The sequence below is a fragment of the Panthera uncia genome, chromosome E1 (genome assembly GCF_023721935.1).
Source record: "Panthera uncia isolate 11264 chromosome E1, Puncia_PCG_1.0, whole genome shotgun sequence".
NCBI lineage: Eukaryota > Metazoa > Chordata > Mammalia > Carnivora > Felidae > Panthera > Panthera uncia.
Window position 1 is genome coordinate 53,914,758 of NC_064814.1, and position 14,432 is coordinate 53,929,189.

The following is a 14,432-nucleotide window of genomic DNA, read 5'->3' on the forward strand; positions in this document are numbered from 1 at the left end:
AGATACGCGAAATCTAAGCCACCAACGTGGGGGTAATTTGCCACAGCAGCCACAGAACACGAACACACCCCTCGCCCCCGGAGCCCAGGTGCTCGGCAGGTGCACTCAGGCTGACTAGTATCGGTATCTTCTCGCTTGATGTTTCTTTAGGCCCTGACTCAAACTTGCTCCCAGCTTCAACGGTCCCGTTCGCCATCTAGTAAATGTTTCCGCAAAGAAACCTTAGCGCGTGGGACAGCCGAGTCAACGTGCCCCATTCGTCTACACGGGGAGCGGAGAGTAAACTCAATCCCCCCTGCAGTCTCACACAGCACTAGCTGCTGCCCAGAGGGGCCACACCAGCAGGTGCACGGCTGTGCCGGCCCTTGATCCCGCTTTACTCAGAATCACAAGGGGACCGCGTGACTTCTCCGGAGGCCTTTCTCACGGCCTCGCCTGGAAGGGACCACACATTCACCCGTGAGACAACTTACTTTGTTTACAGGACAGGAATACAAGCCAATAAATGTACAAATATGTTGGGTATTCTGAGAAAAAAAAGTCCAAAGCTCATTCACACAGCAGGATACACAGAAAGAGTTTACCTGAGCTTATTTTATTATTACGAACGTTAAGTTACATGGTTAATACATGAATATATCCTCCTTGGTAAAAAAAAAAAAAAAAAGAAAAAAAAAGAAAAAAAAATTCCAGATCAGGCTAAATGAGGTCTGTCTTGAGGACTCGACCACCCCCCTCAGTCTCTGCCCTGGTTTATTCACGCCACCTGCATTCATTCTGTGTCCAGTTCTCAGCACCGGGTCTGTTATCCAAAAACGACAGGTCAGAGTATCTCGTGAGCTGACGCGCCCCGAGGCCACAGATCCGTTTCGTCGTGCAAAGAGAATACTAAGCAAGGAGACTGAGGGCTCTGGGGTGGGGGCGGGGGGGAGATGAACAAAAACACAAAGCTCAGCCGTGCTCTCTCTCTCTCCAAAGGCAAACGAGATGGAACGCAGTGAGCCAGACTAACACCGGAAGGCGTTCTCCCTCTTATAATTCATGATCCTGTCCGGAACCCTGCCCCTCCCTTTCAACATCATCTTGTCAGGGTAGACATAAACGGTGCCAAAAGCCTGGCTGTCCGGCGCCGTCTCTATGACCCCTTCTAGGTTGACGTGGTGCACACCGAAAGGATCCTCGGAGTAGCCACCATCGTGAGTGTGACCGGCGAAGAAACACACGACACACCTGTGGGACCAAATGACGGCCAGCGCGTCTCTGTAATTCCAGGCCAGGCACACACTGTCAGAGGCCTCTGGGTAAATGGGAAGATGGCCTGTTAGTTAAAGAGAAGAAGAGTTATGAGCCGAGTAGGAAATGTCTCTTTCATCAAAAGAAATGGCTAAAAGCTAGTACTCACGGGGAAGGGAAAAAAAAAAAAAAAAAAAAGCACGTTGCTACTTCTTCCAGATGGACTAAGGCCAGAGAAAATCCACATACGCGAAGAACTGGCTAATCTACAGCCACATCTGTGCAGCGTAGACACAGGGAGGCAGTCCGCATACACGGGGAGAGGCCAGAACCCCTGGCTCCCTACGCCCAGAGCGTCTGAAGACGCACAGACATGGAGAAACCCTGAGGGCGTCCGCAGAAGTCAGGCGGATGCTGTGTGGGAATCCGTCTCGCCGATTTCCTCAGACACGAGCGGCAGAGACGCAGAAAGAGGTACTCCTAAATGTAACAACAGTTCAGGGATGGGTCAACGGGTCATAGGTCACTTACACAGACACTCAGTGCGTTAAAATGGATGCACGCCACTGTAAACACCTCCACGAGATCAAGGCAGTCGGAGCCATTTAACGGAGACGAAAAGTGAGGTAAAGCAGGGACTATTTATCCTAGGTCCCACAGGAGGTGCATGGAGGGAGAGCCAGGAGAGTCTCGAATTCCTGAACACACGTGAGGCCACCCCGTCTGTTGGTCTGCAGCGTGGGCACAACAGCTCACTTGGCTTTGCTTCTTCCCCTTACGTCACTTTCCTTTTCTGTTCCTTAAACTGTTATTTTTATTCTGACATTTATTCTGAATTTTTGTTCTGTTTTGTTTCTATTTAGTTTGTACTATGGAGGATTAATAGCTCCCTAAAGACAGAGCCAAAGGCGTCCAAAGAATTTACGAGTGTGCCCACGCACGACACACGCCCACTCCTGAGGCCGTGCTAAGGGCTCAGGGTCCAGAGAGGCCGGGTGACTTTCCAGATCGAGAGACCTGGAAACACGTGACCCAGGGACCGTCTCCCCATCCCGGAGGCCCCAGGCTGCCAGAACCTCACCAGTCCTCCTCTTCTTCCTCCCTGCTCCACGGACGTTTCCACGAATTCTCACTCCCCGCTTCTTCCTGGGAGCGCCTGAACACTCGGTCCCTGGGTCCCTTCTCCACTCGCGCCTGATGCCTTGGCGATCCAGGAATCCACAGTTCCGACCGTCACGGGCACCTTCCAAGTCCCTCGTGGTTACATCCCGCCCGGACTCCCCACCGCGAATGTCAGACTCAAACAGCCAAACTGCTTCCTCAGCATCTCCAGTGAGTCTAGCGGCCTCTGAAACTTCACGCTTCCAAACCCCAACTGCTGAATCCTCCACCCAGAACCCCGTCCTGCTGCGGTGTCCCCACCAGATGTCGGCCACCAGCCGTGTCAGTCTTCCAAGACGCAGGCCAAATGGCCTGTGGGTACCCAAAATCAAAGCGAAGGAGCACAGAAAAACGAAAGCCAAGGGCTATCAGCCATTTTAAACTTTGCCATAGAGAACCTGAGCACTCAGTTGTTAAAGGTTCGTTCATCCGGTTTCTCAGCTTACGGCAACAGGCAGAAACCTAAGAGACGCTAACGGAGACAGGTGCCCTGAAGTAAAAAGACAAGGGGGGAAGGAGGCTGGGGTGGGCTCTAGTCCCTGCCAAAACCACACGCTACCGAAAGAACCACGTTGCTTCATTTCTCTGTTTCCTGATCTTTGACACTGGCAGGTTTGCCGGCACGACCCGTAGGTCCCTTTCCGCGCCAGTGTCCTCGGAAGTGACAGGGCCGGCCTGGCAGCAGGAAGCTGAACAGAGACAAGTCAACAATGAGACCAGCTACGGAGGAGTCAGGGAGTGTCGCGTCGCACCAATGACCCCGGGGCACCTTGTGTCCTCCCAGCCTGGAAGGACACTTGATCTAACGGTAGCCCCAACAGCCCTGCTCCGTCTACGTGTTTTCCCACGGTGCAGGATCACCAAGTAAAAACCACACTTAGAGACATACGCGTTTCTATCGCCAGCTGTCAGACTAGCCCGTCGTTTTCGAGGGGTTTTCGTGGCCATGATTCCATGTGATGCAACACTCAGAGAATCGGTCTGAAGGTTCCACGTTTACCCAGTCACACAGCTCACGCAAACACCCGTGCACGGAATGGCGTCCTGTCCCTGGGACCCCGAGCACGGTCTTCTCAGCCACTGCGCCGCATCAATTCTACAGCGAGGATCGAAACTCAGACCCCAGACCAAGGACACCAGCCATACGCCAAGTCCAAATTCAGTTCTGTGTGTGTGCGCACACCTGCACCTCAGGTTCCTACAACCTACGACGACAGCAGTTCTGTAGAAGATGACTCTAAGCAGAAGCCTCGTAAATCTTATCTCCTTGCAGTGACGCGGCAGACGCAGCTCCAGATGTGAAGTACTGACCGCCAGGTGTGTCTGTCACACCTGACACCCCAACACTCGACAGCCGATGCCTCCATCCAGCGGCCACAGTGCCTGACCGGCTGAGGTCTGGGGGGGGAGGGGGGTCCTGGACCCAATTTCACACTCAGATGTTACAGTTGACTGCCAACAAAGGTTTGAACTGTACGGGTCCACTTATACACAGATTTTTACAGGACTGTGAACGTGCCTTCTCTTCCTTATGACTCCCTTAATGACATTTTCTTTCCGCTAGCTCACTTATTATAAGAATACAGTGCAGGATGCACGTAACAGACAAAATATGTGTCAGCCAATGGTTTACGTTACCCGTAAGGCTCCCAGCCAACAGGAGGCCACGTGTAGTTTAAGCTTCTAGGGAGTCACAAGTTACACGTGGATTTTCGACTGTGCAGGGGGCGACACCCCATCCCCTGCGTCGTTCAAGAGTCAACTGTGCTACGTAAACTGATCCCCCGTGCTGAAATTCTACTTTGAAACCTAAAAGGCCGACTCCCAGGCACTAACAGGTGGCAACATGTTTTTGTTATTTTACAGTTCTTTCCTGGCTCGGCTGTAAACGTCAATCTTATACTCAGGTTCTCGGGGGGGGGGGGGGGGGGCGGGGGGGGGGGGGGAATGGAAGCATTCATTTCACAGCAAGAGGACATCACAACCGAAATACTACCAGTGCACTTTCGACCTAACTCTCCCGTCCTCCACGACGCTGGTGCAATCGAGGAACTGAAATACTTACTCACAATCACCACCTTTTCCTGGTTTGTGTCCGAGAAGGTGAGGACTTCGTTCAACCAGTTCAGCTGCTCTTGGCTGAATCCTCCATTGAACTGGACAAACTGGGGCTCAGACAGTCCTGAAATGAATGAGGTACGTTAGACCCATCAACGGCCAGTTTCCCCCTCATTTGGGCACTCGAACTCGGCTAACGTGGGGACACTTGCACCTTTCCTGAGGAATGTTGGGCAGCGGCCGACTTAAAACGGGGAGCCACGAGGCACAGGGCAAAGTACGGATGAGGCGCGCTGCACATGCTCCTCTCCTTCCCTCACTGGCCTCTTCCTGTGTCCTGATGCCCAAGGCTCCCTCTGCCGGGCACCTTCCCATCTGTCCCCCACTCCGTCCCCAACACTCTGCCCACCCCGTGCTTCCCAAGGACGACTCCTTCCAACCGTCCAGGTTTCCGCTTCCATGTTTTTCTCTCTGGAGAGGCCATCTCTGACCACTGAAGCTAAAACAGTACGCGATCCTTTTCTTTAACATCCTATGTGATTTTCTCGGTAGGATCTATCACCGTGGAAGTAATTTCATTTGTTTCATTTATTCCCGGTCCCGCCCACCGTGTCTCTCGTTTCCTCCACTCAATCCACTAAAAAGAAAGGGGATGCTGTCAGCATGGCTTATGGCTCTGACTAGCTAGCCCTAGAAAAAGGGCCTGGCCCAGAAGAGACATTCAGACATCCGTGAAACGCATCTTCAACCGACTGCAACCAATGCACGTGCCATGGGGCTTGTGAGAAATCCTGACCCCGAACGACGGCGACGATATACTTTTACCTTAACCGTCCATCCTCCTGCTGAATAAAAGGTGGCTGAAGAATTTAAAGACAATGTATTAGATTCTCAGCTCAAAGGAATAATTCACCTTGAGGGCTATTCAATTCCGAGTTTGGATTGTGACCCTTCAGTATCTTCAGACACTGCTGGTATTTTGCAGAGGACTGATCCACGCCCAAGACGCTCAAGTCGTAAGCATCCAGTAAAATGAACCGGAATTGAGGGAACGGTACAAAATGATAAGCATAGTAGTTCTCTGAAGGCACGGTCTCGGGATGGTGCACAATCTGGTCTTCCAGAAACTTTGTGTTAAGTTTAGAATTTGTTAAGTAGTTTCTGCTGAAGTTATAGAACTCGTGGTTCCCCCATGTATGATGAACGGGAACTTTAAGCATCTGGAATGTGTTCATAACAAGTTCCAGCGACTTTTCAGAGGCTTTATACTGCGCGTTATATCCGTCAATGATGTCTCCAAGCTGAAGTACACAGCGGGGCGGGCTGCCTTCTGTATTCCAGTGCTCGATAGCACCTTGTAAGTGCAGCAGACTGTGTCTGTAGTATCGCCGTCTGTTTCCTTGGAAATTATAGCCATCTTCTAAGTCAGCATACTGAATATCTGCTATAACTCCAAAAGAGAAGAGAAATTCTGAAGTCTCACTCAGTGGTCCAGGACCGGGCTTATCATCCATAACCTCCACACGGCTTTCTAAAACAAACAAATAAAACAAAATAAAGTAAAAAAGATATCCGCGTTATAAACATCTCAGTCTTCTGAATGGGCTGAAGAGAACGGTGAAGTGAACGTTAAGAGTTAACCTGCCGGGCAGCATGGCAGAGAGAAAGGTGCAGGGGTCTTAGAGTCAAACGGTCTTGGGTCCAAACTAACCGTCTTTGACGCGGTTCCTTTCCCTCATCGTAAAATACATGATCATCTCTATTCTTCACAAGAGTAACAGTTAACAGAAGGGTATTATCCTATCATGAACAGGCATTCTAATTCCAGGCAAGTCAGATTCACATCCGACAGAATGTGTCATTTTACACAGAGACACACGCACACTTTCTTCCACAAAAACCAAAATAATTCTATCAAAATGCCAGAACTTTTTTTCAGAAAGTTGTATATTACACTCATTCATTGCACTCAATATGTTAGATTCCCCCTCTAGGTTATTTTTGTGTCAGGCTGAATCTTTTCTTTGGTGGCCACACCACTTGAAATAACGTTCTCGTATTTTACACCTGGAATAACAGGGAGAGGAAATAAAGGTATGAGAGGAATCATTTTAAACAAACAAAATCCAGCACAAAAACTGTAATATTGATGTGACTATCTCCATTTCTGAGAAAACGCTCCTGGTTCTTCAATAGTTGGATTCTAATCTGAACCAGTTTTCAACCTGACGATTAAGTAGCCTGGCCCCACAACCAAAATGGGAACTACATAATCTTTTCTTCTTACATGTGATCTGTGCCCTCCCTCACTAGCCAACAACAAGGGATTTAGACCTGAAAAGCTATGATTTTATTAGATTGTTTATAACCTAAATTTAGAATCATTTGTAACACCTTAAAAGAGCCAAGAACACTAAAAATTAAAATAAAAATCAGGGGCGCCTGGGGGACTCAGTCAGTTAAGCGTCCGAATTCAGCTCAGGTCATGTTTTAACAGTCCGTGAGCTCAAGCCCCACTCTGTGCTCTGGAGCCTGGCGCCTGCCTGCTTTGGATTCTGTGTCTCCTCTCTCTCTGCCCCTCCCCCGTTCACACTCTGTGTGTGTGTGTGTGTGTGTGTGTGTGTGTGTGTGTGTGTGTTTGTGTCTCAAAAGTAAAACATTAATTTTTTTTTTTTCTAAATCAAAGGCTATGGTCCTAAGTCTATTCTTATTCTTATTGACTATTCTCATTCTAAGTCTACAGTAATAAACTGCGCTGTGATATCTAAGTTTATTAAGGCCTAGTTGTTTCTAAAACAACAAATCCATTTGGAATTTCTAAAATTACTTTCAGACTCCTGGTCCCACTATGGCTACTGGGTCCTTTGAACCATCTACAATAGGTGAAGTCTTAGTCGACAGATCGCTGCTGTCAGATGTGAAGGGGACCCTCCGCAGTCGGCAAAAGGGCGGGACTTCAATGTGGCTTGAGGACGACGGGACTTTATTCCGAAACTGGCGTTCACGAACGACATGATTCTACCTGACCCACCCAATGGGAGCTTCCGCTACTTTCTTCCTTATTCTGGTTGGTGCAACTCTAGCCCTAACACAGGCAAAGCAGCACTAGAAAGATGGCAATCCTGAAAACTGGCTTGGTGTCCTTACACTTTTTTTTTCTTCTCACATGCTCATTGCTTCCTGCAGTCCTCATCTGAAAATCCCAGTAGATAGCAAGGCAGTCAGTATGTGTGGGGGGTGGGTCAGATCATCTCATTTGAAAGGTGAAGAACTCAGATACAAAAAATCTACAACTCCTCCAAATCTGATGACAATCTGTAGTCATACTAGGTTTCAAATATTTGTGACTCCAAGTACGGATTAACGGAAGAATCCAACCAGAAGGTAAGTGAGTAAAGGTATCCCTGGAGCGTTATTACCAAAGCTTCAGAGAAAACGATTTCTGGGAACGCTGTTCTCCGTTGCCAGAAAAGCCTCTTTGTTTTTGTGTTTACGCTCAGAAGTTTTCAGGTGATGACCGGTATGGTGGATCTCCTAGAGGGAGATTTTAGTCCCAATTAATTTGATCTTCTCCAGAGACAGCTATCATTTTTGCCTGCCTACCCAGTATTCATTTCCTGTTCTTGTGGTTAACAGCACGCCCGTCTCTTTAGACATCTACACAAATCCTCACTCTCAGCACACGTGGTGTGGCCTTCCCTTGCAGGCTGTGGAAGCGTCCCTCTGGTCGGTCAGGGGCAAGCACGTGACCCAGGCCGAGTTAGCCAGCACCAGCTGCGTGCGGGACTGTTGCTGGAGTTACCAGCCCAACTACCAGAACTATGGTGCGAAGCTGACGGCGAAGACTGGAGCTGCTGGGGAAGGCGACCTGAGAAGAAACCCAACCCAGATGGGAGCAGACCGGAATGATGGAAAGAAGTCAAGTTCCTGGAAACATTAGTTGAATGCCTGGACCCACCTGTCCCTGCTTGATCGTTTCGTTCTATCAGCCATTAAATTCTCCTCTCAGTAAACCCAAACGGAACTGGCTCTAAGGTCCCATCAGATACACCTTCCACTGGAATACAGGTTAGAGAGACTCAAGGGCAAACTAAGATTTGCCAACCTCTTAATGAAAATTAAGCAGTGTGCAGAGAAGCAGCAGGGGCCACACACTTGGAAACAGTAGCATGTTCTGAGGTAGAAAGGAGACGTGTAATGTCAAAGACGTAGTGGGGCGCCTGGGTGGCGCAGTCGGTTAAGCGTCCGACTTCAGCCAGGTCACGATCTCGCGGTCCGTGAGTTCGAGCCCCGCGTCGGGCTCTGGGCTGACGGCTCGGAGCCTGGAGCCTGCTTCGGATTCTGTGTCTCCCTCTCTCTCTGCCCCTCCCCCGTTCATGCTCTGTCTCTCTCTATCCCAAAAATAAATAAAAAACGTTGAAAAAAAAAAATTTTTTAAAATAAAAAATAAAATTAAAAAAAAGACGTAGAGCTTTTAAAAACAAGGCTGGGGTGCCTGGGTGGCTCAGTCGGCTAAGCATCCGACTCTTGATCCCAGCTCAGGTCTTGATCTCAGGGCCATGAGTTCGAGCCCCGCACTGGGCTCTGCGCTGGGCGTGAAGTCTGCTTAAAAAAAAAGAAAAGAGGGGCGCCTGGGTGGCTCAGTCGGTTAAGCGGCCGACTTCAGCTCAGGTCACGATCTCGCGGTCCGTGAGTTCGAGCCCCGCGTCGGGCTCTGGGCTGATGGCTCAGAGACTGGAGCCTGCTTCCGATTCTGTGTCTCCCTCTCTCTCTGCCCCTCCCCCATTCATGCTCTGTCTCTCTCTGTCTCAAAAATAAATAAAACGTTAAAAAAAATTTAAAAGAAAAAAGAAAAGAAAACAAGGCTAAAGACAGGGAAATACCATTTTATGAAATAAAGAAATTATTTTGAAAAACAGAAATGAAAATTGCTACTGCAATCTGTTAGGAGAAAGGCATGAAGCAGGGGGTAGGGGCCAGGCCACATGCAGGGAAGGACTGTTAGGGTCAGAGGTGAGTAAGGCGGGTCAAAAAGAAGAACCCCGAGTGGGCAGGGACTGACCCAAGAAACTAATTCAACGTCTTTTACAGTCTGGCCCTACAAGATGCCTGGAGCTCAGAAAGACTGCTCCTGGTGGACAGAGAGATAAAAAGCTCACACGCCTCCGGTAGGGAAACTAGGAATTACTAAACACACCAAAGGCATGAAAGTGTTTCAGAGTGGCCTCCATGGCCTCTGTCCTCCGCCAGATACACACAGAAGAGGGTGAGTACAGGGTAACTGCTGAAGTGAGTAATGGGCACGGGAGGTTTACTCTCTCTACTTTTCTGCGTGTTTCTAAATGTCTGTAAGGTTTTTTGAGAGGATTTGTAGAGAAGATCAAGTCTAGACGGATTAGAAGACCTAAGGAAATAATGTGCTCTTGAATAGAAAGGAAAATCCCAAGTTTCAAGTGGGACTTTGTTCTCAAAGTCTGGACCGCACACCACTATATGTGACATTACCGACGTTTTAGTTACCGGGCAGCAGGATGGCTGCTGAAGGCTCTAGAACTGAAGACCTGGAAGTGAACTGTAGGCCCAGTTTTTCCCGGAGCGAGATAACCCTCATCAGCACTTGTGAGATTCAACTCACTTATAATGCACGGCAATCCACCTTGTAAATCACAAAGTACTGCACGCTATTTTTTAATTATCTATCAGGAAATACATCTGCCTAGTGAACCTCAAAATAACCAAACTACTGCAGCTTTTTATAGACCAGAATACGGTAGAAAACTCTACCAGGTTTTCAAAAACTTTATTAGTAAATTCCTACAAAAACTCCTTCCAATAGTCATGGTGCATGATACACAGGCAGCATTTTGTGAAAACCTCCTTAGGCATGAATGATTTTTAAGAACAGGAAGAAACGGGCACCTGGTGGCTCAGTCAGTTAAGCATCTGACTTTGGCTCAGGTCATGATCTCACAGTCCATGGGTTCAAGCCCCGCGCCAGGCCCTGTGCTGACAGCTCGGAGCCTGGAGCCTGTGCAGATTCTGTGTCTCCCTATCTCTCTGCCCCTTCCCCACTCGTGCTCTGTCTCTCAAAACTGAATAAACGTTAAAAATTAAAAAAAAAAAAAAAAGAAAGAAAGAAAGAAAAAGAGAGAGGAAGACGCCAATGTGAAAGGGCTACATACCATAGGACTCCAAAGAAATGACATTCTGGGAAAGCAGGACCATGGAGACAGTAACGAGATCAGTGGTTGCCAGGGGTCAAAGGGGAAAGAGGGATGAACAGGTGGAGCACAGAAGATTTTAGGGCAGTGAAGCTATTCTGTATGCTACCATATCAGAGAATACCTGTCATTATTTATTTGTCAAAATCCAGGGAATATACAACACCAAGACTGAATCCTAATGCAAACTATAAACACTCATTATGATGTGTCAAGGTACGCTCATCATTTGTAGCACTCTAGGGACACCTGGGTGGCTCAGTTCGTTAAGCATCCGACTTGGGTTCAGGTCACGATCTCACGGTTCGTGAGTTCAAGCCCCGCGTCGGGCTCTGTGCTGACAGCGCAGAGCCTAGAGCCTGCTTTGGATTCTGTGTCTCCCTCTCTCTCTCTGCCCCTCCCCCACTTGTGCATGCACATGCGCGCTCTCTCTCTCTCTCTCTCAAAAATAAATAAGCATTAAAAAATTTAAAAAAATCAGGAAGAAATATCTCAGAGATGCTTATTTTCTGGAAACTTGCTACAAGATGATACGAATAAAACTTCAGTAATAAGACCGGCAGAAGGGTGAAGCTCCAGGTCGAAGTCCCTCAAGCATCTATGATGAACTTGCGCATGAAGACGGCCCTACGCTATTGTCAAAGGAAACCAAAGCAGTGGGCAAAGAAGTCCAGGTATTAATAAGGAGAGACTGGCAAGGGGAACCACTGTGATAGAGACACTCAGAGGCTAAGCCAGAAGCATCTTAGGGAAGAAGGCAGGTGGAGTCAGCAAAGTTTTTATATGCAGAGCCCATGGGATGGGTGGCTGTGGAAAGAAAAGGGGGGGGGGGCGGGGTGAGCAGTCTGAGCATTTAATTGTGCTAAATATTACAGTAACAGAAAAGCTGAGGCTGGAAAGGTTTGTGGCTAGGCACATGGGGCAGGAATCTGGACCTGAGATGAAGTGAACAAGTTACAGTGCTGGGAGCTATGGCGGATGAGCTTAGGAACCCCCACTCCCCCCCACCCCCGCCCCGGGCTTACGCCAATGGGTTAACAATGCTTAAAGAAATACAAAGCCATTAAAACACTCAAACCTGAGTTTGGGTAAACCAGATTGGCACTCCGAGGATAAGGAGGCACAAAGGTGCCAGGACTAGGGAGGTGCAAAGGCACCCCAAAATAGAGAGGGGGTGCAGAGCCCCCAGAATAGAGAGGGAGGGGCAAAGTCCTGAAATAGAAACGGTGCAAAGGTGCCCAGTACACCGGTATATGAAATAAACAAGATTAGATATTCAAGGTGGAAGCACCCCAGTTCAGTCCTATGGCAGAAGCTGCTTTCACAGGGGGATAGGGCCAGGTTAGGTAAATTGGACAATGGACCCCATGCTGCAGGCAAAGCAGCCTGGAGCATAGACGGTTAACAAAAGAAAAGGTGCCTTGTCAACCCTGAGGTTATTCCTCCTACCTGTCTCATCCCCTACGCTAGCTAAGATAAACAGAGGTCCTGCCTCCTGTCTGCTGTAAACAACCTTCCTCCCGACTTCCCAGCGCCTGGATTTTGTTTTGTATTAACCCAAACCCCCAACCCCGAATATCCTTAAGACCCCCTTTCCCTCACGTCCACAAGTTAACATTCACAGATTCATTGTCCCTTTGTGCACGTCCATCACCACATTTATAAGCCTTCTGATCCTAATAAAAACGGGGAAGACCTTTGTTCGGGGCTCTTATCTTTTCCCAGATATTAGCCATCTCTCACTTTAATCCTGTGTCTGCTCTTTTGCTGGCCAAAAGAGAACTTTAGACTTAGAGTCAATGACAGGGAGCCACACAAAGTCAGGCTAGTCCTGTCCTAGTCAAGACAGCCTAACGTTAGGTCAAGCACAAAATCTGATCAGCCTGGTGGCTACTGATAGAACAAACGTTAGATGATATTATCTAGGTCCCGTCTCCTTCAAAAACAGTATCTAACTGAAAGGGGAAAACTCATTTGCTGATCTCCATGGTTTAAAAGTCGTAATAAAAGCGACAGGTTTACACCAGAAAACTTCTTAGGGATCTTTTAACACTAGAGTTTCACGGGTCCATAAAATCAGGTTTAGAAGTGTGATGAGCAATTCATCCCACATGTATTTTTAAAACACCTACTTTGAGTCAAGAATGGTTTTACAAATGAGTATTTTATTTAATATTATAAATGTAATAAGAAATAGTTGTAGGGGCCCCTGGGTGGCTCAGTCAGTTGAGTGTCGACTTTGGCTCAGGTCATGATCTCACAGCTCGTGAGTTTGAGCCCCCGCCAAACCGCTACTGTCAGCACAGAGCCTGCTTCGGAGTCTCTGGCTCCCTCTCTCTCTCTGCCCCTCCCCTGCTCATGCTGTCTCTCTCAAAAATAAATAATAAAAATAAATAATTTTTTTTACTTAAAAAAAACAGTTGTAAAAAATGCTTTGGTAAACAAACTAAGAATAAAGCTATTGAAGGAATCACTTTGGCAAACACAATTTAACAGACCAGCTAAAAATAACACTGAATTTTAAGCTATATGATCGACATACTTAACATACAAAGGAGCAATTAAAAAAGATAAACAATAATTTTGTGTGCTCCTTGCCTGAGTTAGAAAGCTGTTACTGAATCTTTTTGGCAATTTGTGGGAAAACTCCTTGGGCAAACAAATACACAGAAATAAGACGATTAAAAAAAAAAAAAAAAGTTACCCAAGGGCAATCTCAGAACAGAAAATTTTACTTTGAAAATGATCTTAATAAAAAAAAAAAAAAAAAAAAAAAAATGATCTTAAGTGCACCATGTACTTGGAGCGGAACTTCCAGAAAATCCCAGTTCGACTCCAGAAGCAAGAAACTCAGGCATCACCGGGCTCCAACTTGACCGTCCTGGGCCAGTGGTGCGGGCTCGAGGACACAGCCTGCCCCAGTCCCCCAATCACTGGGACACGAGCTGCTTCTGCTCACTGGAAGCTCGCTGACAAAGGCCACGCGGGAGTGTGACCTGAAGTTAAGGAAGAGAATTGGGCATTTTCCAGTGTTTTGCCAATCCAGTGGGGTGGGGAGGCGTCAAGAGTGCAGACGCGAAGAGATTAAGAAGGCGAAGAGGGTGTGAGGGTGTGTGTGTGTGTGTGTGCGCGCGCAAGCTGTACCTCCGCGAGCATGGGAGGCGCAGGGATGCTCCGTGCCGTGAACGCGGGCTGCCCCCCAAGGCAGGGGGTCCCAGGTGAGGGCCTCACCCGCCAGGCTGAACCCGGGAACCGAGGCGGGGAGGGGCGTCGGCGAGAGCACCCTGGGACGCCGGGGCCCAGCGGGCTGAGCCAGAGCCGTGGCTCCCAGAGAGGTGACATCGCGACGAGGGGACGACTGCGGGCGCCCGGCACTCCTACCCCACCGCGGCCGCCCCAATTACCCCGACAGGTCCGCCTCCACACTGGGGGCGCAGCGCAGTCAGAGCCCAGCGGCTCCCCGCCGGCGTCCAGGAGGACCGGGGCTCTGCGGGCGGTGACTGCCGCCACGCCCCCGCCGCGCGGCCCGGACGCCGCCGCAGCCTCCCACCCCCGGTCGGTCGGCCGCCCGCCCGCGCCGCGAAGCCCCCGCCCAGCCCCGGCCGGACCCGCCTCCAGCCGCAAGGAACCACCTACCGCGCGGCGGGTCCGCGGCCAAGTCCTCCCGGGCTACCGGCTCGGCAACCTCGCCACCAACGAGCGGAGCGGAAAGAGCGGCCCCCTGCGACTTCCGGAGGAAGTGGAGCCGGCGCCGGAAGT

At 49.2% G+C, this 14,432-nt stretch overlaps 1 protein-coding gene across 3 annotated transcripts; it reads right to left on the minus strand.

Annotated features, from left to right (window-relative positions):
* Nucleotides 1-775: 775 nt before the first annotated feature.
* On the minus strand, nt 776-14,382 carry ADPRM (ADP-ribose/CDP-alcohol diphosphatase, manganese dependent). 3 transcript variants are annotated; one of them, XM_049636927.1, is made up of 4 exons: nt 14,310-14,382; nt 5,366-5,983; nt 4,460-4,576; nt 776-1,318 (listed from the first exon to the last, which is right to left on the minus strand). In XM_049636927.1, the coding sequence occupies exons 2-4, from the start codon at nt 5,964-5,966 to the stop codon at nt 1,008-1,010; spliced, it is 1,029 nt and encodes a 342-aa protein (XP_049492884.1). In that variant the 5' UTR covers nt 5,967-5,983; nt 14,310-14,382; the 3' UTR covers nt 776-1,007. The 3 variants fall into 3 exon arrangements, 2 of the variants coding, with proteins under 2 accessions (XP_049492884.1, XP_049492883.1); XM_049636926.1 differs by having other exon boundaries at nt 1,224-4,576; XR_007459208.1 differs by lacking the exon at nt 14,310-14,382 and having other exon boundaries at nt 1,224-4,576; nt 5,278-5,456.
* Between the last annotated feature and the right edge of the window lie 50 nt (nt 14,383-14,432).

Coding starts and splice junctions, on each gene's coding strand:
- ADPRM (XM_049636926.1), bottom strand. CDS start 5,966: ATGGATGATAAGCCCGGTCCTGGACCACTGAGTGAGACTTCAGAATTT. Junction 4,577..5,365: donor GGAATTGAATAGCCCTCAAG/GTGAATTATTCC, acceptor CATTCATTTCAG/GACTGTCTGAGCCCCAGTTT.